Raw genomic sequence first — 22,308 nt, forward strand, 5'->3', positions numbered from 1 at the left:
ATAGTGATCCTTATTGGTGTAGAATTTAACTAATCAAAACATCTCAACAAGAACTTCTTTATATTGGATTTAAAGACGACCCTGTTGTAATTCGTTGGAAAGCAAACCAACAAAGCAGTTTCTAGGAAAGAATTTTATTCATGGAATTTGCATTTAGATCTAAGCACAGAAAGCAGAGGGGGATTGTTGATAGTGGTTGTGGTTGTAGCTAGACAAGTGCTTTTTGTGAAAGCTTGGTGTGGAGAGACCATAGATTAAAGCTCAGACGAGCACTTACCATGAAGATAACAATAGAGCAAAGACAGGCTTGCAATATCTCTTTTGTTTGAAAGAGGTTACAGGAAGAATGTTTTTTTTTTTTTTTATATAAATATATTGAATTTTTAAGAGGTTAAATCAGTTTAATCTTTTGTTTTGTAAAAAAAAAAAAAAAAAAATTGTAAACATTATCGCAGTACATGTTAATTTAATGCCAAGCCAAAGCAGGGGTCAGTTTTTCAACTTCTCAAACTTAAAATTATTTTGGAGCACTATTTCCTATTATCTCTTTGTATGTTTCACAACTACTGGGCTGATCTGACTGAAATTTGGTATGGATCTTTATGGTATGGTTCAGTGAATTCAGTATTATGGTCTCCATTTGATGCACAGTTAGGATTAATAAATATTAGTCACCACACTACCATATTTACTCTGGCAAAAAAAAAAAACAACAAAAAAACAAATCAACAGGTCTTAACTTTTGCACGCTTTTAATGGACTAAAATGTCTAGTCATTATAATACTAGTTTAGTAGTAGTATTTTCTCGTGTACAGCATTCTTATATTATGCATTACTAATTGGTGCATACTGAAAAAAACAAGCATGCATAGTCCCCTGTGAGTGCACAGTGAACAAGGCATAAAAAAATGTGACTAAGTTCAGCATTTCCCCCCCCCCCCACCCCATTTAGCCCCAAAAGTCCCTTAAGGTTTTAATATATTAAAATTTGAGTTCAGCACCGTGCAAAACTGATAAATAAACAAACACGGAAAATCTTGGACAAATATGGTAAAATAATCCCCAAAATCGAGTGTTTTTATGAGCCCCAGAAGAGCCCCTTGGGGCATACCCAAGAGTTATCACAAAGTATAGACAAACGAAATTATATAGAAATCAGTTAGTATTCTCATTACTGTGACGATTCAGTACATACCATTTGGTTTTATTTGAAATTCAATGTTTCATTTTTTTCAGATTTCACTATAATAATGAAGAAGCAACGCTTCCCCATCACTAAAATATCCTGATGTGATCTCACCGTATTCATTACTTACATCACTAAAATTCTCTGCACTGACAATTTTGAAAAAAAAAAAATGTACCTAATTTGACACAGACGTGACCAGAAATGGATTTTCCATGCCATTGTACATATAAAAATGGCTACAAAATGTCCTGTACTTCTGAATTTTGCTCTGTAATCAATTCTTGGTGGTCCTCCGTGGCCTGGGCTCCAAAGATCAAAGTGTAGTATCTGTTCTGGCAGATGCTGCACTAAAAATTTCTCCTTTTTCTAATTGGGTTGAACGTGGGGTTGGATTAATTGTATACATTTGGTCACCTAGACCATTTTCGTCAAATCATTTATAATAAAATAATCTTTACCAAAAACGCTGTTTTATTATCAGGTTTTTATCACTTTATTTGCTTAAAACTCTAAAAGTATATAATGTACATTATTATTATTGAATTCATTTGAAAATATATTCATTTCCAAACAAAATGGTGGTATTTTGAGGACTTAATGTGGTTTGGTTTTTAAAATATGACGATTTTAGCAGAAGCCCCCTTGAAATCTGATTATCCAAAGTGTTTTATCGTCCATACGTTATTGCTAAATGAAGTGTAGTATCAAAACAGATACTACACTTTCTTCATAGCCAGAAGGCTAAGGAGCCATGAAGTAGTCAGTGTGTGGTATTATCCACTTTACTCTAACACCTCCTCTCCTCCATGTGGTTTGTGATATCCATATAAATTTACATATATTAATACGATAGTGTGTGTTATTTCATGTGTCACACTTTCATCTTTTTTCTCTCAAGTGACTGTCGTTCAATCGTCATGAATTTCCATTTTTTTTGTAATAAATAATTTTACCGAGAATTCTTCATAAGTTTTGATTTCCGTTTCGATTTAAACTGATGCACTCAAGTCATATGGAAATATTTTTTTTTATTTTTGAAATCACAACTTTATAATATATAAAAATCAACAGAAAAATTGACTATAATAATATATACAAAATCTGCATAAATTTAAAATATATTTAAGTGTATTTTGACTGGGCTTAGATCCCTGCTTGCTTAGATAAATACTTTTGCAGTTTTAATAAGAGCTACAATAATATCAGGGCTTCTCCATTTATGCTGAACATCCACAGAATGCCAACATCAATACATTACATACTACCGGGGGTATCTGGCATTACCCAGATGTTTGTAGGTGTAAAAGAAAAAAGTTAGTAAGGAGGGAGGCTTGAACCCGTGATGAACCCAAAGGCAGAAAAGAAAGTGAAAGAAAACATGACATTTTACTGCTATGCTAGGAATTGAAAGGGTTGAAATTTAGCTATGCCAATCATAAGTTTGGAAAAATGAGTTAAAAATTAAAAAAACTATACAAAATACTATTAAAACCCACCGAATATATGTCAGCCCATGTCACAGTAACATATATTGAGTAAGTTTCTAACAGTATTTTGTATATTTTTTTATTTTTATCTCATTTTCTCAAACTTACCGTGTTCAGCAGAGAGTTCGGCACCATTTTAAAATTTTCCAATACATTGGTAAACACTGTTTTTCAAGCTGAATAAACATGTTACATTAAATGAAAACACAAAAAAATTATCCAATTAGGTAGAAAAGTAACTTATCTTGCCTTTGATAACATTTATTTGTTATATATTTGTTTTTTGACAACTTTTCAAATATGTGTATAGTAATACAAACTCGAAAAATCTTTGTCAATACCTATCACAGAACGAAGATGTTTGATTCCAAAAAATCATAAATTGATCAAGTAACTAAGAAAAATAAAATTTTATGACTATCTGAGAAGTTAACTATCTTATACGTCATTATGAAAAAAAAATTTAAGAAAGGGAGATAACTCAACAATAGTACATAGTTATTAAATTTGTTGTCGACAAATTCTTGTTAATCACTTAAAAATGTTTTTATATAAAAAAAACAAAAAAACTACTTGATCAATTTGTCATATTTGGAATATGACATTTCGGTACTTGTAGAGTTTAATCAAGACATTAAAAAATTAAAATATTAAAAGGTTATATTTCACATATTCGTTATGGAACGAAGTTCTCCGGAAAAAAAAAAAATTTCACTTAATTTCATCAAAGTTTTTTTTTTTTTTTTTTTTTTTTACACAGCGGAAAAACAATTTATGATACCGAGCAAAAGGTTCGATTTTGAGGAAGAAAAGCTAGTAATAAAGATGGGGAGGGAGTATCGGTGCTTTACATAGTTATCTCCCCGTGGCATGTTCAACAAATTCCATAATGGCTGACTTCAACGCGCTCTCATAAGAATGTGATTTTCCGCTGTAAAAAAAACTACTCTATCAAATTAAATGAAATTTTTTTCGGAGATCTTCAGTCCAAAACAGATATGTGCAATATAACCTTTTTTCAATATTTTCATTTTTGAATGTCTTGATTAAACTGTACAAGTACCAACATTTCCTTTCTTTGATGGGTACGTACATCAAGATTTTTCTGATTGGGTTGAATTCTAAATAAGAACCGAAATATCTTTAATTTTTTAATATAATATTTTCTATTTTCTTTTTGTATACAGTTGCTACAAATGAAGAAAATAATACAAAAAAACTCAGCAAGAAGGAAAAGAAAGCCACTCAAGGTAATTATATATGTTAAAAAAAAAAAAAAAATTTTTGTTTTCTTTTTACACATATGTTCAAGGGTGCAAAAAGATTCAGTATCATGGTATTCTATACTAGAGGCAGCCAAGAAGCACAACTGTATGCCTAAATGGATAAATGTTTGATGTTTTGCATTTGAATAAATTGAGATGGTAGTGACATGTCGAAAGGATGGTTACTGCAAACCCGATCAGCAGATGTAGGTTGATTGAGATTGATTGATTTAGATGGAGGGGTGGACCATGTAAGACATGGGGTCAATTAGTTAAGGATGACCTTAGGAAGTTGGGATTATGCCCAGAGAAAAGCCATCATGCAAAATCGTCCAATCCATGCTAGCATGGAATTGGACATTGATCATTTTAGAGATTTTTTTAAAGAAATTAATTTGAAAATATATAGAATAACATTCTGACTCATTGTTGATAAATGTTTGTTTTGTGTCTGAATAAGTTGAGGTGGTAGTGACATGTTGAAAGGATGGAATAATGCAAACCCAGTCAGCAGATGTAAGTTAATTGAGATTGATTTAAATGGAGGAGTAGACCATCTAAGACATGGAGTCAGATTAGGATGATCTTAGGAAGTTGAGATTAGAACCAGGACTTGCACAAGACCAAGAGGCCTGGAGAAGAGCCATCATGGAAATGGACGTTGATGATTTCAGATTTTTTTTTTTTTTTTTAAGGAAATTGATTTGAAAATACATAAAAGCATTCTGACCCATATCTGACAATAGTTGTATTGAAAGATAAATAAAAATGTGGATCACCTCTTTTAGCAGACATTTTAATTTTCTCATTGTTTTGTTTTAATGTTTATCAATTTCCACAAGAAAAATATGCATTTTCATCAAACATCTCAGAAAGAGCCACTAGTGACTGATAAAGTTTTGATTCTGAGAGATTTTGGAAGGAAATTAAGTTTACTTGAAAATACATAGAATTACATTCTGAAGAGGCATTGAAAGATAAATAAATGTTGTATGGATCCCATCTGAATTATTTCTTTGTCAGTTTTCATAATAAAAATACAAGTGTATACATAGGAGTTTGGTAGGCAAATTTTTTTAAACAAATATACATACACATATATATAACTATAAATAGAAAGAGGTTTGTTTAGTATAAACTTTTTATGCAAATATTAGGCAATATAAAATAAACAAATCACGAATTTAAAACGATTTGTTAGCAAATTCTTTAATCTTTTATAGCTTAAAAGAACTGATTAAAGAAATTTAGAATTTTGTCAATGAAAATTCAACACACAACACATCGAGTTTTTTTTTTTTTTTTTTTTTAACGACTTTTAGTGTTGGGCATCAATTTTCAATTATAATGTTCTACGAAATTTAACACCTATATATGTGCCTATCTCTCTCACGTGACCGGTAAATATTACCGTCTAAAAAAGGGGTTAGGCTAAATTTGTATTTTGTTTCCAACTCACTGACAACTGTTACAAATTTTGAATATGCTGAAAATAAGTATCACAGTAATGTCCTATTTTAGCGTCAGAAAAAAGTTTCAAAAATTCAATTCAAACAAAAAATTAAATACACAGTTTAATTTGTATAATTATATAAAAAAAAAAAATAACATTTCTTTTTTGGTTATGAGTAAAAACGTCTGACAATTTAACGGGTCTAACATAGCATTTGATACAAATAATATTTAGTCATACATTTTTCCCAACGCAAAAAATAGAACATTACTAATATGTCAGTATAGACATGGCATGTTTACAAGAAGTTTTGTCTGTGTATAATGTAACACATTAATTTCCATAAAATTTGGCAAATGATCCATTCTTGGAGTGGCTATTCCAATTTTATACCAAATTCTTAAAAAAAAATAAATAAATAAAATAGTTTTATTTTTCACAATTTCTTATAGTTAGGATTTTTTCTAATAGGTAAGAGAGACAGGACGGTTAGAGGCGAGGTGAAGAAAGTTTCCTTCTGAACTTTTTTTTTTTTTTTTAAGATAGGAATATTCATCGGTCACGTAAGAGATGGTCACAAAATAAATATTCAATTTAGTGGAATGTTATAATTGAAAACTGATCCTGGACAATAAAAGTCATGGAAAAAAAAACTTTCAAATTTTTTGTTTTAATCTGAAATTAACTTCCTAATAAGATTAATGTGAAAAAAGAAAAAATATATATAAATTGTGGAATTTAGAGGTGGGGGTCAATTTCCTAAACATTTGCCAAATTTACTTATTAATTACAGTATCGTAACAGAACTAAATTGTTATAAAACTAATTGCTGTGAATGTAATGTTTCTCCAAAATCTTTTGTCAACTATTGACAAGCTATTAAAATTGCTGACTTGTTTATGAAGAAAGATGTTCTGAATGTAATGATGTCTCAATAAAATTAATAAAATATTTTTAATTAAAAAAAAATTTAAATGATGGTTGACTTGTCCACATTTACTTGCCTCCCCTCGAAGGCAAATTTAGACACAAGGTCGCTTTTTTAATATGGGGAAATTCAGGTCCCTAAAACTGAAATGATTTATTTTTAAGAGTATTTTTTTAAAGTTCGTTTTAGTGGTATCACATTATTTTATTTTCAAATAATATTAAATTATTAAAAAAATATTTGTAGAATACGAACCATGCTGAAATAATTTCATGTCATTAAATAATAAACCCCCTCTTAACATAGGGAACTTCAGATTCATGCAAAATAAATGGTTGATCTCCAAAATGTATAAATATTTTGGCCTCTCCCCTTAACTTAAAATTAAAAATTCACCAAAATTAAGAAAATCAACCAATTTTAATGAAATTTTCAGTATTTATTAACAATCACAGAATATAATGGGGTCATTATTTTTTAAAATCTTAGAATTATTATTTTAAACATAACAGTATTTGACTAAAGTACTAAGAAAAACGCATGAATTTATTTTTGCTTTTTTTTATTTTCAAAATAAAGCATTGCACATGTTAACAATAACAAATTTTGGTACTTATACATAGAAGGTACAGTGCTGAAATAATAACATTATTTAGAAAGTCATCCTTAACATTGTAGGAACAGTGTTTTGTAACTTTTTTCTGTACTTTTACCTTACAATTTAATAAACAAAAATATTGTTAAAACTGAATTTAACTCCAATACTATTATAAAAATAGACCTGTAAGATAGATGCATAAGCAACAGAAATTGTCTCTTTTTTTTTTTTTTTTTTTTTTTTAATAGTTTAATATTTCAGTAACATTATGGAAAAAAAAAAAACTTTAAAGTCCATGTTAATGAAATCAATATAACTCGAAGAAAAAATAATTATGTACTTTCACCTAACAATTTAAAACAAAAGATGCTGTAAAAGTTGAATTTAACTTGAAAATCCGATCAAAAATTGCACAATTTGTATTAAAAAGAATTTATACTGCTCATTTAAAATTTACATAATAGAATCCTCATATAAACAATTCGAGTTTTATTTCTATAAGATTTTATGAATAAACGTTAATACATACATTATTTAAGTATTTTAACCGGAGGAGATACATTTGAACAAAAATGTATAACCACCATTGTTGTTAAAACTCCAAATGTTTATTAGCCATTTGGAAGATTCCATTTTCAATCTAAGGGATGACCAAGATGATAACAGTCAAAGCAACTTCTTGCAGGAAAGTTTTACTGTCTTTCACCTACAAACAGTGCTTGTTATTCCCAAGTGGTCACCCATTTGATACTGACCACGTTCAATGTTGCTTAACTTTTAGTAGCAATACACATGAACGATAAAACGCTTTGGATAATTACAGATTTCAATTGGGTTTTGCTAAAATCATCCTGTTTTAAAAACCAAAGCACCTTAAGTCCTTAAAATACCACCGTTTTGTTAAAAAATGAATATGCTTTCAAATGAATTAATAAATAATGTACACTAAGAGTTTTAAGTAAATAAAGTGCTAAAAATGTTAACATCATAAAATGGCGTTTTTGGTAAGATTTTGGAATGACTCCTGATTTGTAAATGGTCATAACCGCGTTTATCTTAATAATTTTGTCATGAAATTTGGAAATTAACTATAAGAGATATCACTTTTAATAGATTCAGGTGTTCAAAATTCTTTTGACAACTCATTTTTTGTGTTAAAAACACCATGACAAGTATGAAAAATTTTGAAAAAAGTTTTCTTTGGACACCCACTGTTAAATAAATCAATCTTTTTACTATATTTATCCGTTAGAAATAAAATTGTAACTTGCTTTCTCTTATGGAACCGAGCAATTTAAAATGATGATACCTGGAAAATTTTTTTTTCTATTTTAAAGTATCTAAGCTATTTGTAGAAACAGCAGCAATAGTATTAGTGTAAACAAACTTTTTTTTTTTTTTTATATATTATTCCAGATTTTAAAAATGAAAATGTGAATATAAGTGTTCTCACATATTTAGTTGCTCATATTATCAGAACATAATTAGCTTAATTAATTCGGTTATCAGAAGATATAATTAAAGCAATCCCAACCAGTCTAGCGTTATTTTTCGTCAGATTTTAAAAATATAGTTGAAAAGACGAGAAAATAATCTTTATAAATATGTAACATGTGCACTTTTCTCTATTATGTTAGTTTTTTAACAGTGAATTAAACAGTTTTTTTAACAGTGAATTAAACAGTTTTTTTAACAGTGAATTAAACAGTTTTTTTTGTTGTTTTTTTTTAAAGTGGAATGTGATTTAATTTTGCTTCATGTGTGCGAGCAATACCTACTCCACCCCAATATATTATTTTACAATTTTTTTCCAGCAGATTATAATCGAATGGACACTAATCTGCCCAATTATTATATAAAAAAAAATGCAAAATCAATATTTAAATATTTGTAGGAGGTGCTCAATTTCAAGTTCCTATTTACTTGTCTGCCCACATGGTCAGTTAGACACAAGGTCAGTTTTTAACGTGAGGAAAATCTAGCTTCCCAAAAAGGGTCAATCTGGATAGAAACAAATATAAAAATTGTCTCAGTCATGAAGGATTTCTCCTTCACTGATAGGACAGAAAAGGCGAAGTGTAGCATCAGAATACTACACTGATTTTGGCCCGAAGTCCAGGTAGAGAAATAAAAAAAACATCTTAAGCTAGAAAGTTTAACGAAATAATGTCACTCGGACAAGAAATAATATATATATATATATATATATATATATATATATAAGGTAAAATGTGTGTTAGTGTGTGTACATTTTGTGTATGTCCAGTAATGGCTTTGGGGGCAGGGTGTCACTGTTTCTTAGAACTTTTATATACTCCCTAGATTGTAATATCTCCAATTCACAAAACGAAGTCGTATGTATATTTAATTTGGGCCACTTTTACAAAGCTATTTTCGTGATTTTTTTTTTTTTTTTTTTTTTTTTTTAAATCGCTTCGTGTTTCTTTGGCTTTCCCGTATATAAGCGAAACTGAATCCATAGAAAAGGCAGCGCCCTGGCACTTATGCCAGGGGACGTTCAGAAAGCAATATCAATGCGGCCAAAATCTGTCAAATTAGACAATTGCTATTCATTTGGACACTCCCCTTTTTATGGAGGGGTGCGGTTTTGCCCAACAACATCTTGGGGGAAACTGGCTTGCAGCCGAAGTTAAGTTTCCCCTATAGCGTGATATTTGACCTCATTAAATTCACGCAACTTTTTTTGTCGTTAAATTAGAGTGCTTTTCAGTTCCTGTCCCGTCATGTTTTTTCTTTAACAATTTTTTTCCACCTTCACCTCAAGGCTTTGGGCTCGGGGTGGGGGTTGGGTTTTACTAATTCTTACAGCTTTTTATATACTCCCTAGATTATAATATCTCAGATTTATGAAAGGAGGTCGTCTATCTTTTATTCAAGTGACTTTTACACACTATTTTCGCACTGTTTCTTGCTCTTGAGTATATGTTTGTGTCTTTCGTATATAAAAGCGAAACTAAAAATCGAAAGCAGTGTTCTTGGACTTTCGTGCCAGCACATTCATTAAGCAATCAGCTTCAATCAATCTCGGGCGGGGGGGCCTCATATTAGACGATTGCTATTCCTTTGGACACTCCCTTTTTATGGGGAGCTGGTTTTCCCCTACATCTCGGAAACAAACAAACAAAGCCCGAATTAAGTGTGATTTAATTTCTCTTTGGCGTGATGTTTGACCTAGATATTTGTTTAAGCACATGCTTTTTTTAACCGTTTAATTTCAACCATTCTCACTTCCTCTGCCCTCTTAGCATAGCGGTAACATGTCACGTCTACTTTTCCAACTTCACCTCAAGGTTTTGAGTTTGGGCCTACCAAAACTCCCCCCCTCCCACACACACACCCACAAACACCCTGGCACCACTAGTCTATAATATAAATCTCACCTGTTTAAATGTATGTTTATATGTCTCACAAAAACTTTCGACAGAGACCGATTTTCACTAGATCAGTATCATTTGGAAGCCTGATCTTTTGGATGACAAATATCAAAAAATTGAGCCAAAGCATTAATTCCTTCACCTACAACTGGGCGCTTTTCTACAGGGAAGGCTTGCTTTTTTCGCCAATATTTTCAAGTCATCTTTTTGATTGTATAGCCTTAATTTAAGCATCCGTCACTTCCGGTTTGGCGATGATCGCAACAGCTAACGTGTCGGGCTTTTTTTTTTTTTTTTTTTTCATCATCCCTCGTGGTATGGGTTCGAGCCTGCCTGCCTACTAACACTTTTAAAAATTTTTTTCCTCAACACATACCTCCAAAAACCCGGGCACCCAGGGTAGTTGAAAATAAAAACCAAATTTATCCAAAATTTGTGAACGATTTGTTAGCTTTAGCAGAAAGTGTTTAAATAAGTAGGAAAAAATTACTTGATAAGTTTTCCAAGCATCACGTTTTCTGTTGGTGACATCACTTGTTTTAAATGAAATTTATTTTTGTCTGTTTGTCGTAATTCTTAAGTTTCACACCACTCATTTATGTAAGTTTACATATTTAAAAGTATTTTGATGTTCAAAATTTACGGCATAACATTTTCAAAAGCCAATAATTATGACCCACTAACTGTAAATTTGGGTGTCAAACGCCCTCTTACAAAAAAAAAAAAAAAAAAAAACTCCCTTGATCCCCCTTCTAATCCTAGGTATGAGTGACAAGCCTCCTCCTCCTCCTCTTAAAACCTTCCTTAGCCTTAACAATAACACTAAGGCCAAGTGGCAAGCTCCTTACCAAATAAAGTTCCTTGGTAAGCTACATATAAGTGTCTAAAAAAAATTTTTTAAAAACCCCCCAAAAAAAACAGATCCTTCCTTAAAGAAAAGTGCACCATTTATCACTCATAAAAAATAAATTAATCAACTGTCCTAAAACGCTAGAATTGTTTTAAAATAGTGAATTATTTTATATTAAATTTATGTGAAACTAACCCCCACTCTAAATTCTAAAATTGTTTTTGTTTTGTTTCTATAAGTCTTCAGGGTGTTCACATAATTTTCCTTTGCTCTATTATTAACCCAAAGTCAGTGGCAACCTCCCTACCCTCTCCTAATTGCACAAAGACCCTCTTAAAACCACACATAATCGTCTTTAACAAGAAAAAAAGATGCACATTTCCTAAAGAAGAAAAAAATGATTAACTGCCCTAAAACGCTAGAATGGCTCAAAGTGGGGAATCATTTTTACATTAAACTCTAAAGTAATACCTGTTTAAAGTTTTTCAAAGTGTTCACATGTAATTGCCTACAAAAGTAAAATCACATATTTTGGAGAGGTAGTCAGAGGCGGGAGGTTAATGGAAGGTGTTAATCTACAATAATACCAAAGAAATGTTGCAATATATTCATTTTTAAACAGTCCTAGATTTCGATTTCAGTTATTTGTACCGGCATTACAATTTAGCTTTGAGTTCTTTAACTTCTTTTCTTTTACTGGATACATGGCATTTTTAAGGAATTGCAGCATATTTATGTGCATTTACTGCAGATTATTTGGAAACCATTAAGTTTTGGAGTTTTCAGTAGCATATTCTGATTCCTAGCACAAAAATACACTTATATGGTAAATTTCATTGCTTAATCTTCTGTTTTAACAGCATTTTTACTGAAAAAGTAGTGTAAAAAATGTGACAAAACGCATATGGTCTTAAAGAGGGAAAAATAGTCAAACGTGTGAGGCACAAAAATAGTAATAACTTCCTTAATTTTAATTGGATTTAAAAAACTTTTTAAGATTCTTTCTTAGCCCATAAAGTTCTTTCTATATATATATATATATATATATATATATATATATATATATATACCAATATTGAAATATTTTAAGCCATTTCAATTTTTTCACATGTATTGTTACTTTTAGTAATTTAATAAGGGTGGGGTCAATATGATTCTGCCGTATGAATCTTACAATACTCTGCTGCAACCCTGTTCCCTCTGGAGTATATGATCTGCTTGGATTAGATCTGCTGTCTACTCATGGGAATGTAACAGGTGCTTCTGTAGACTCCAGATTATTTCATGGTTCTTGCCCCGCTGCAATGCTTAAATACCGCCCTGTGCTGCAGTTGAACAGACCAAACCTGCAACGATAGACATGCACATTAGACCCTCTGCATAATCATACTTTGCTCCAATCTCTGGTCCCCCCTCGCCAATCTTTCACGATAAACACCTGTCTAGCTGAAACCACTGTCAAAAATTTTCCCCACTCTTTATCTGTGCCTAAATCAAAACGTAGATTCCATGAACAAAGCTTCTTTCTTAGAAGTGCACGCCTGTGGAACTCTGTTCTGTTTCCCTGTTTCCCACCTGACTACAACCTGGATGTCTTCAAGTCCAACATAAACAAATTCCTGATGAACCGTCCCCTTAAGTAAGACACTTTATCAAATCTCCAATAATAACATACTGTACACTCAATAACCATTATCCCTGAATGGCCTCCGGGCCTTGATAAGTGGTGACTACCTTGTAAGAAAAAAATAATGTGTGTGTGTATGTATAATGGCTGCAAGGTTGAGTGGTTGCTTGATTCATTTCAATTTTGTGTGTTAGTGTCGATATACACATAAATTCATGTGTAGGGTTTACTATGAGACTGTGCTTAAAACATTTAACATTATTATTAACTAGCGGGACTTGTGGAAATTCCACAGCAAGCTCTTTTATATGTAATATATTGATGTTGGCATTCTGTGGATGTTCAGCGTAAATGGAGACGCCCTGATATTATTGTATCTCTTTTGTTAAAACTGCAAAAGTATTTATTGGAACGCTTAAATATATTTTAATTTATGCAGATTTTGTATATATTATTATAGTCAATATTCTATCAGTTTTTCTTTATTATAAAGTTTATTTCAAAAATATATATATCCTTATGAATTGGGTGCATCAGCTTGAACTGAAATCAAAACTTATGAAGGAAAAAAGTGTGTGTGTATATATATATATATATATATATATATATATATATATATATATATATACTTGAGTGCTATTGGCTATAATGAAAACCAAAACTGAAGAACTCTTGGTAAAATTATTCATTACTAGAAATGGAAGGTCATAAAATTTAAATGAGTCACTTGGAAGAAAAAAGAAGTGTGAAACACAAAATAACTCATGCTACTGTATTAATAGATTTTCATCATTAATTTAACCATCACCATTTGTTTGTATGACTTTACTGTATTTACTATTATTATTATTATTATTATTATTTTTTTTTTTTTACATGGGTGTCACCACTTATCAAGGCCCAGAGGCCACTCGAGGATAAGGGTTAATAGGTATACATTAGTCATTGTGATTTTAGCATAGTAAACAGTGGGAATTTTGTAACTTGGATTACTTAGCGGGACGATTCAATTAGAACTTGTTCACATTGGACTTTTTCTTTTTTTTTTTTTTTTCATAGGTATCAACACATTATCAAGGCCAAGAGGCCACTCAAGGATAAGGGTTAAAGAGTGTACAGTAGAAATTGGACAATATAATAATAATAATTAGTAATGAAAATTTGGTAAATTTGATAACTTATATGGAACGACTCATCAAGAACTTATTTACGTTAGATTTGAAGACAACCATATTGTAGTCAGCCGGAAAGCAGGAAAACGGAAGACAATTCCACAGGCGTGCAGTTCTAATAAAAAAGCTTTGTTCATGGAATCTACGTTTAGGTTTAGGCACAGATAAAGAGTGGGAGGAATTATTGATAGTTTTTACAGCTAGACGAGTGTTTCTTGTGAAAGTTTGGCGAGGGGGGACCATAGATTGAAGCTCAGTCGAACACTTTCCATGAAAATAACGATACATCAGAGACAAACTCGCAACATCTCTTCTGTGAGATAGAGGTTGCAAGGAAGAGAAAAGGACATCTCCTACGAGGCTACGAAGTCTATTTTGAACTCTATTAAGGCAGGCCAAGTCCTTTCTAGCAGCTCCTGCCCAGATGTGGCAACAGTATTCCATCCTTGGACGTACCTGGCTTTTATATAGATAGAGAATTGCATCAGCAGTGAGATATCTACTGGATCGATAGAAAGATCCCACCATTTTTCCAGCGGCCTTGGCAACAGATTTGATGTACGTGTTCCATTTAAGATCAGGAGTGATGGTCAAGCCCAGAAGCTTGTCAAAACTTGAGGCCTCCTGAAGACTAACTTCAACTAATATTATGAGAACTATTAATATTTTTACTGTTCAACACAGTTGTTTTGATTTCTAAACATTTATACATATTAGAAATAAATTGCGTCTTTTTACTAGTTGGAATGAATGCACTGCATATTTAAAAAAAAAAAAAATGACATTCTTCCACAAACGGTGAAAATAATTCATGTGAACTCTCTCGAACGTTGTTGCAAGGAATGAATGCTGCCCAAAATACAAATTTCCAAGGGTTTTTTTTTTTTTTTTTTTCTCCAGCGTCTTTCATGTTTTATTTCGCTGCTCTTTCTAATCAAGAGTGGAGGACTGCTTGAAATATAAATATTAACAAAAAAACATTTATATATATATATATATATATATATATATATATATATATATATATATATATATATATATATTTAGTTATTGTTGTATGTATATATATACTACTTGTGCTCTGCCACGTATTGCTGTGGCTCAATTTAGTGTAATGGAAAAATCTAATAAAAAGAGAAAATGCATGTTTCTTATAATGTTAGTACAGCAATTCACTCCCAAAAGTGTAAAAAAAAAATAAATAAATAAATAAAAAAATAAAAATAATATAAAAATGGGAAAAAGACAGTACTCTTGCAGAATCTGACCAGGATCCTTAGGAGTTTCCATCAATCATGGCTTGCGCTCGTGTGTGTGTCTGGTCACGAATAGGCTCCTATATGGCTGACTATTATAGAAAACTGATCGCATACGATGATAGATGTATTGAGACACAGGAATGGGTATGTTTGATCTGGCAGAACAGTAGTTCATTAAAATTGTGGGTTCTGCGTTCGTGCCTGGTCCACAAAGTATGGAAATAAAAAATTTAAAAATTAAAAAAAAAACATTTACAAGTGTTTTTGATATAGATGTACATAAGAATACTTTGATAAGTATGTTTTAACTTAAATAGGGATGGTATAAATAAAATTGTGGGGTCTGCATTCGTGCCTGGCCTGCATAGAATGGAAATAGGCACAAACTTTAATAAAGACTTTTCATATCTATTTGCGTAAGTATACTTTGATAATTATGTTTCAGTTTGAAGAAATATGGTATAATAAAATTATGGAGTGCTCGTTTGCACCTGACCGCATTGAATGCAAATATGTCACAAAGTTTAACAAGGTTTTTTAATATAGATCCACAGAATATTGTGATAAATGTTTCTGTGTGAACAGGTATGGTATAATAAATTATGGGGTTTATCTATTTTATTTTTACTTTCATCATATTTTGCTTTGGTTTTGATACCCCCAAATTCGGAGCTATCTCTTTACAACCCTTCCTTTTCATAACCTATCATACTTTCATACATCAGAGTCCATTTTCTGTAGGCTGTTTTTGAACCCAGTCAACGACGGGTAGTTTTGCTAGTATATTTATTTATTTTATGAGAGAGAGAGGAATCCTGTTCTGTTGCATACAACTTTGAATTACCAGCACAAAAAATTGAGTTTATAGACTACCAAAGAGTATCAGTTGTATGTGACAAAACATCTCTGACTACACAGACTTCTTTACTAAGAGTACCTCCTAAAATGGGGTACAGTTGCCACATCTGGGCAGAAGCTGCTTACTGCACCCCATTCAGCCTTGATCATCCAAAACCATCTTCTAAACCTAGTAGATGATCTTTTTTCTCTTCCCTGCAATCTTTCTCGCAGAAGAAACGTTGTGAACATCTCTGCTCTATTGGTATTTTCATGGCAAGTGCTCGACTGAACTCTAATCTTACTAACTTAAAAAAATATACTAAATTATCTAGAACCACTATATATGATTTCCTCTACTCTCTATCTAAACGCAGATTCCATGAACGAAGCTTCTTTTCCAGAACTGTCCGCCTGTGGAACACTGTTGTGCTGGCCATTTGAATACAATATGGTAGTCTTCAAGTCCAATGTAAAAAAGTTCTTGTAAAGCCATCCCCATAAATAATCAAATTCTACCCAATTTACACCATTACACTACTACCTTACATTCATTAACTCTTATTCTCGAGTGGCCTTCAGACCTTGATAAGTGGTGACTCCCAAGTAAAAACAAAGGGGGGTATCTATAATGGAGACTCAGCATCTCAAAAGGTCCCCCCCCTTAAAGGGGTGGGGGTGTAGTACTCATTTCTGCCAATGGCTAAGGAAATTTTCTAACTTCGATGGGGTCTGATAAAACCTTAGGCAGAGAACAGATGAAACTTGGTTCATCAGTGTTACAATTTGAAGGAGCTATCTTTTCATGTCTATGCCAACAAAAATGTCTGATTACTTAGGTTTGATGGGCCCTGGAAAATAAGTAAAATGAAATAGGATTTCGAGTCTGCACAGGTTGACTTTTAAACTTTTAATGCACACGGTATCTGTAAATCTGACAGATAATAAAAATGGAATTATTGGATTTTTCGTCACTTTTTTTTTTTCTTTTTTTTTTTTCTGGAGTTCTTGAAACCTAATTGATTCAAGATGCCTATTATGCAATATATGTATGTGTAATATCATATTCTAATTATTACGATATAGCTTGGTCATAAAATATTAATTGAACCCAATTTATTTTTATATTGAACTAGGCTGAGTGCCTGGCATTGCCCAGGTGTTTGGAGGTGTGTTGAGCAAAAATTTAAAAAGAAAAAAGGGTGATAGTAGGCAGCCAGGCTTGAACACGTACCGCGAAGGAGGAAAAGAATGTGAAAAAAAATGTGACATCTTTGCTGTTGCGTCCAGCGTCAAACCGGAAGCAGAAAAGGTTTAAATTAAGGCTAGTCAATCGAAAAGAGGGGATGACTTTCAAAAATGTCAGCAAAAAAAAAAACGACCCCTCCTTGTAGAAAAGTGGCCAGTTGAGGGTGAAGGAATTAATGTTTTTAGCCAATTTTTCGATATTTGTTGTCCGAAGAGTCGACCTAAAAAATGATACCAATCTCGTGAAAATCCGTCAGGTCTGAAAGTTTTAGGCATACATACAAACATACATTTAAACAGACAGGTGAGATTTATAGTATAGATTTAAAGATCTCATAAAATTACAATTCCTTGGGCCTGAATGGATAAACTATCTGTAAAACCTTACATGGACCCAAAAGAGAGATGATCCAGTTGTGATTAAATAAAATGATGGCGTAATTTATATAAAGGTTGCAGTTACAGAATGTAAGGAAAATTCTGTTTAGTCATTAAACAATTTGTAGCCTTTGCATTTCTATACTTTAGACCAGAAAATCACTTAAATATTACTATATCAGTGGCAATCAAACAATTGAATTTTCTTTAAAACGGGCAGATTTTTTTTTTTTTTTTATCTCGCCCTCCTTCATTACATACACTTCTGAGATGGAAAATCAGTAATTTTGGGTAGAGATCCCTTTTTTTTTTTTTTTTTTTTTTTTCTTTTCTTTTCTTTTCTTGACTCCATGTCTGATCTTGTTATTTTTTCATCCATAAGTTATAAATAAGTTATAATTTTCATCTTTGAGTAAAGAGAATTTTTTTTTTTTTTTTTTTTCATAAAAAATGTAGTTGCTGCTATGGAAGAGAAATCGATTAAGGAACAAACTCCCAAAGAAAAACATCCTGAGAAAACAAAAGGTAAAAATGGTAAGTTTTATTTTATTTGTTTTTTTTTTTTTTTGTTTTTTTACACAGAATAAGATTAACAGACTAACTTCAGATTCATTATAATAGAAAAAAAAAAAAAACACACCTTTCTAATATACTGTTATGTCTATGATAAACATCCAAAATTTAACAAATTTGCATATGACATGGTAAAACAAACTTCGTTTTTTTTTTTTATGAACTGACTGGATAACACTAACTCCTTCTGGCTAAAATTAGTCTTGTATTAATGGAATATGCTTGTTTTTATTGAAAAAAAAACTTTAAGTGGTGGCGATAGTAGTTAAATTCTTGCATGTAATTCTTTCCAGAAATGCTTGAATTTGCCCAACTGATGTCGTCTGTGAAGGGAACCACCTTCAAGGATTCTGAGATCCAAACTCTCCTGGATCTTCTACAAAGCAAACAAAACAAGGTAAAATTTACTTTGCAATACTTTCTTAGATCACAAGTTTTAAAATGTTCACCTTCATTTAATCTGATCCTGGGTGTAGGTGGAAGAGTAATTTATCTTGCCTTTTTAGTTTTTTATAAATCACTGACCCATTTTACCATACAGGAATTATCACCAGTCATATGATACCTTTTGAACGTCATGACACTGACTGCATGTGAAAGTGAGGGATCAGTTTAGTAGAACGTTATAATTAAAAAGTGATCCCTGATGTTAGGTCATTAAAAAATTATTTTGGTAACCTGAAGTTAAGTCTGTAATCAATGATAATCTGTGGGGAAAAATTAAAAAGTGAAAAGGAAATCATTTACAGGTAGGGGAGAATCTTCCTTCAGGTTCACCGAATAGTTTTACATCCTTGTTTTTGTTACATGTTACTAAATGAGGGATCATTTTCATAAAAATTCAGTTGGTATTATGCATCTAAAATTGAGAAAGGCACATTTCAATAGTGTCAACATTGTTGTGAATAAGTGAAATAAAAACAAGATGGCGACTAAATTTGACCTGATGTCGCTTATTCACATTAATTGCTTTTACTCAGTTTTAGAAATTCCAAGTTTGAAATTCTATAACAGATTTCAGAGTTTAAAAAGATACACCTAAAATGGTTTGATTGTTATATCAGAAGAAACAACCGTACTTGTATAGTTTAGTCAAGATATTAAAAAATGAAAATATCCAGAAAAGATTATATTGTACATATCTGTTTTGGACTGAAGATCTCTGGGAAAAAAATTTCATTTAATTTGATCAAGTAGTTTTTTTTTTTTTTTTTACAGCGGAAAAACGTTCTTATGATAGCGTGTTGAAGTCAGACATTGTGAAATTTTCTGAACACGTCACGGGGAGATAACTCCATGTAAAGCGCCGATACTCCCTCCCCGTCTTTAATACTAGCTTTTCTTCCTAAAAATCGAACCTTTTGCTCAGTATCATAACAAATTGTTTTTTCGCTGTAAAAAAAACTACTTGATGAAATTAAGTGAACTTTTTTCTTTTTTTTTTTTTTTGAGAACTTCGTTCCATAACGGATATGTGCAATATAACCTTTTTTCAATATTTTCATTTTTTAATGTCTTGACTAAACTGTACAAGTACCGAAACAACAAAGATAAGAATGTTCATATTGATTGGAATTCCTCAGACAACTCTTTTCATCTCGATTTGCACATTTCTGTTGATGTAACCTACAACTTTTTTTTTTTTTTTTTTAAATTGAACATGGCAGCTTAAGACATTAAGACAGCTTCCCAACGTGTATTTTAAATTCAATTTTTGGGGAGAGTAGGTGCTTATAAACAAGTAAGTATTGGGAGAGGGGGTTTGAATATGGCAACTTAAGACAGCTTCCCCACGTGCATTTTGAATTTAATTTTTGGGGAGAGTTGGTGCTTATAGACCTTTCCCCCCCCCCCACTAAATCCTTGTTGATCCCCCGATAAAGGGATTGAACCTAGTAATTTATTCCCTTTTATTTGTTCATACTTTTCTCAATAACCACGCCTTGGATATTTTTTTTTTTTAATTTTGCACAAACATTAGTCATGATGAAAGTAAATTTTTTCCAGAACGTATTTTCCGGGATAACTCTGGTTGCCCCCATATGGAGTATTATAAGGGTAAAATTGTCCCCAAATTATCTGTTTGCTTGCACTTTTCTCAATAACCATGCTTCAGATGTTTTTTTATTTTGCACAAACATTAGTCATGGTGAAAATAAATTTTTCACTCGTGGAAGGGGACCTCACCTGCTGTCCTGTTTATTCCAAAGGTACAGTAATAAATCTAGATATTTACATCTAGAAATAAACATGGCCCCTAGAGTACTAGAGACTTCTACCTAGTCATAGCTGACAGAGCGAGAATCTGCTGTCACTGTGAATTGAATGGATTCCGTTAGAAATTCTGTGCAAATTAACAAGTTTGACGGAAAAATTTCAGACATGCCTGAAGAATCGGAGGTTACATTAACGGAAACATTGTGAAGATGACTCTCAACATGAGAACAGTAGTCCGAAGAATACAAATAATACAAGCAATTAATCCTCGTCTCAAAAAATTGAGAACTGTAAAGATAAAAATTATTGTCCGAATAATCTGAATTTGTTTTGAAGGCGGACCTGTACGATAGTGCCCCCCCCCCCGCCCCAAATGCATTTTTTTTTTTTTTTCACCTTTAAAAAAATAAATTATCCGATGATTATCATAGATTACGGGCTTAACTATCATATCAACAGAAAAAATTTTGATACAAAAAAATTTAATGGTTTTTAAGCAGAGGGTTCACTTCATGGTTATAATGTTCTATTTCATTGCTACCTAACTTACCATACGTCTCTTTACCGACATGTCATGGTGAAACTTCCTTAAATTCCCTTACAACAAACGGTAAAAAAAATCAACAAATATCTCCTGCTCATCCTAAAATATTTTAAGAGTCTTTTAATACAGGACTGGAAGGCTGTCTTTTTTGAAAAATTTGTTTATTTATCAAAGTTACATATACACAACAACTATGTACACACAGAAAATCTCACCGGTCATATGACACGTCTGTAAAAAGATGTACAGTAAGTTAGGGAACAAGTAAGTCGAACGTTATGAGAAAGTGAACCCCCTTAAAAGTCATGAATTTTTTTTTTTTTTTTTTTTTCTGCTAATATAAGTCGGTAATCTGATAAACATCGGAAAAAGTTTTTTTTGCGAGGAGTGGGGACACTTTTGTACAGGTTCGTCATTTTGATTTATCATTTTCATTTTTTTTTTTTTTTTTTTTTTGTATATTTTAATGTTTTTATTTTTCTCTGTATGACAGAAAACTGAAAAAACTAATTCAGTTGCTGCTCTCCTTAAACAACTTGAAGAAAAAGAAAAAAAGATTGTTCATGGTTTGTATTTGATTTTTTCTTTTTTTTTTGTCATTTATATAGATGTAACAAATGCCACAGAATTGCTAATAAAAAATAAACAATAGATCTCGCATTTAAAAGTAATAAAAATCGTGCATAAAATTTGACGAGGTATTGTTCTTTGGTGGTATAACATAAGGCTTCCGATCGAACTGTTACAAATTCGATCTTTGTCAAAAGTTTAGCCATGCTGATGATGGGTGATATCCAGAAACGCGTATCTATGGATAACTTGTCTGCACAAAAAAATATTAAATATTCAAATTATAATTTAATAATAATTAATAATTTAATAAATAAAATTAATAACAAAAAATGTCCCAAATAAAAAGGGTGATGTAAATAAACAAAGGGCAGGTAACTCCCTCAACGCTCAGGTGAATGTAAATTTTTTTTTTTTTTTTTTTTTTTTTTTTTACTTGCCTCACCTCCCCATAAAAGCAGAGTAAGACACAAGGTTGGTTTTTTAATGTTGGGCAAAACCAGCTCCCCAAAAAGAGACACTCTGGTTGGTAACAAAAAATAAAAAATGTATCAGTCATAAAGGATTTCTCCTCCATTAACCGAGACCAAAAACGTGAAGTGCAGCATCAGAACAGATACTACATTTTGATCTTGGCCCGAAGGCGAGCCTAGCAATTAAATACCACAGAATCACTAATAAAACAATAGATCTTCCAAACAAGGCATATTGCCACTG

At 31.6% G+C, this 22,308-nt stretch overlaps 1 protein-coding gene across 7 annotated transcripts in view; it reads left to right on the forward strand.

Annotated features, from left to right (window-relative positions):
- Positions 1 to 3,794: 3,794 nt before the first annotated feature.
- Positions 3,795 to 22,308, forward strand: part of LOC145268281 (uncharacterized) — a 106,615-nt gene continuing 88,101 nt past the window's right edge. For 6 of the 7 annotated variants that reach the window (XM_080123682.1, XM_080123679.1, XM_080123683.1 and 3 more), the window contains exons 1-4: positions 3,795 to 3,927; positions 18,144 to 18,221; positions 18,554 to 18,657; positions 21,515 to 21,587. In XM_080123682.1, coding sequence (XP_079979808.1) covers positions 18,152 to 18,221; positions 18,554 to 18,657; positions 21,515 to 21,587 — 247 coding nt within the window. In that variant the 5' untranslated portion in view covers positions 3,795 to 3,927; positions 18,144 to 18,151. The remainder of the gene's footprint in view (positions 3,928 to 18,143; positions 18,222 to 18,553; positions 18,658 to 21,514; positions 21,588 to 22,308) is intronic. The other variant, XM_080123680.1, reaches the window with a different exon arrangement.

Source organism: Euprymna scolopes, chromosome 43 (assembly GCF_053919585.1).
Source record: "Euprymna scolopes isolate OS-2025 chromosome 43, ASM5391958v1, whole genome shotgun sequence".
NCBI classification, from domain to species: Eukaryota; Metazoa; Mollusca; class Cephalopoda; order Sepiida; family Sepiolidae; genus Euprymna; species Euprymna scolopes.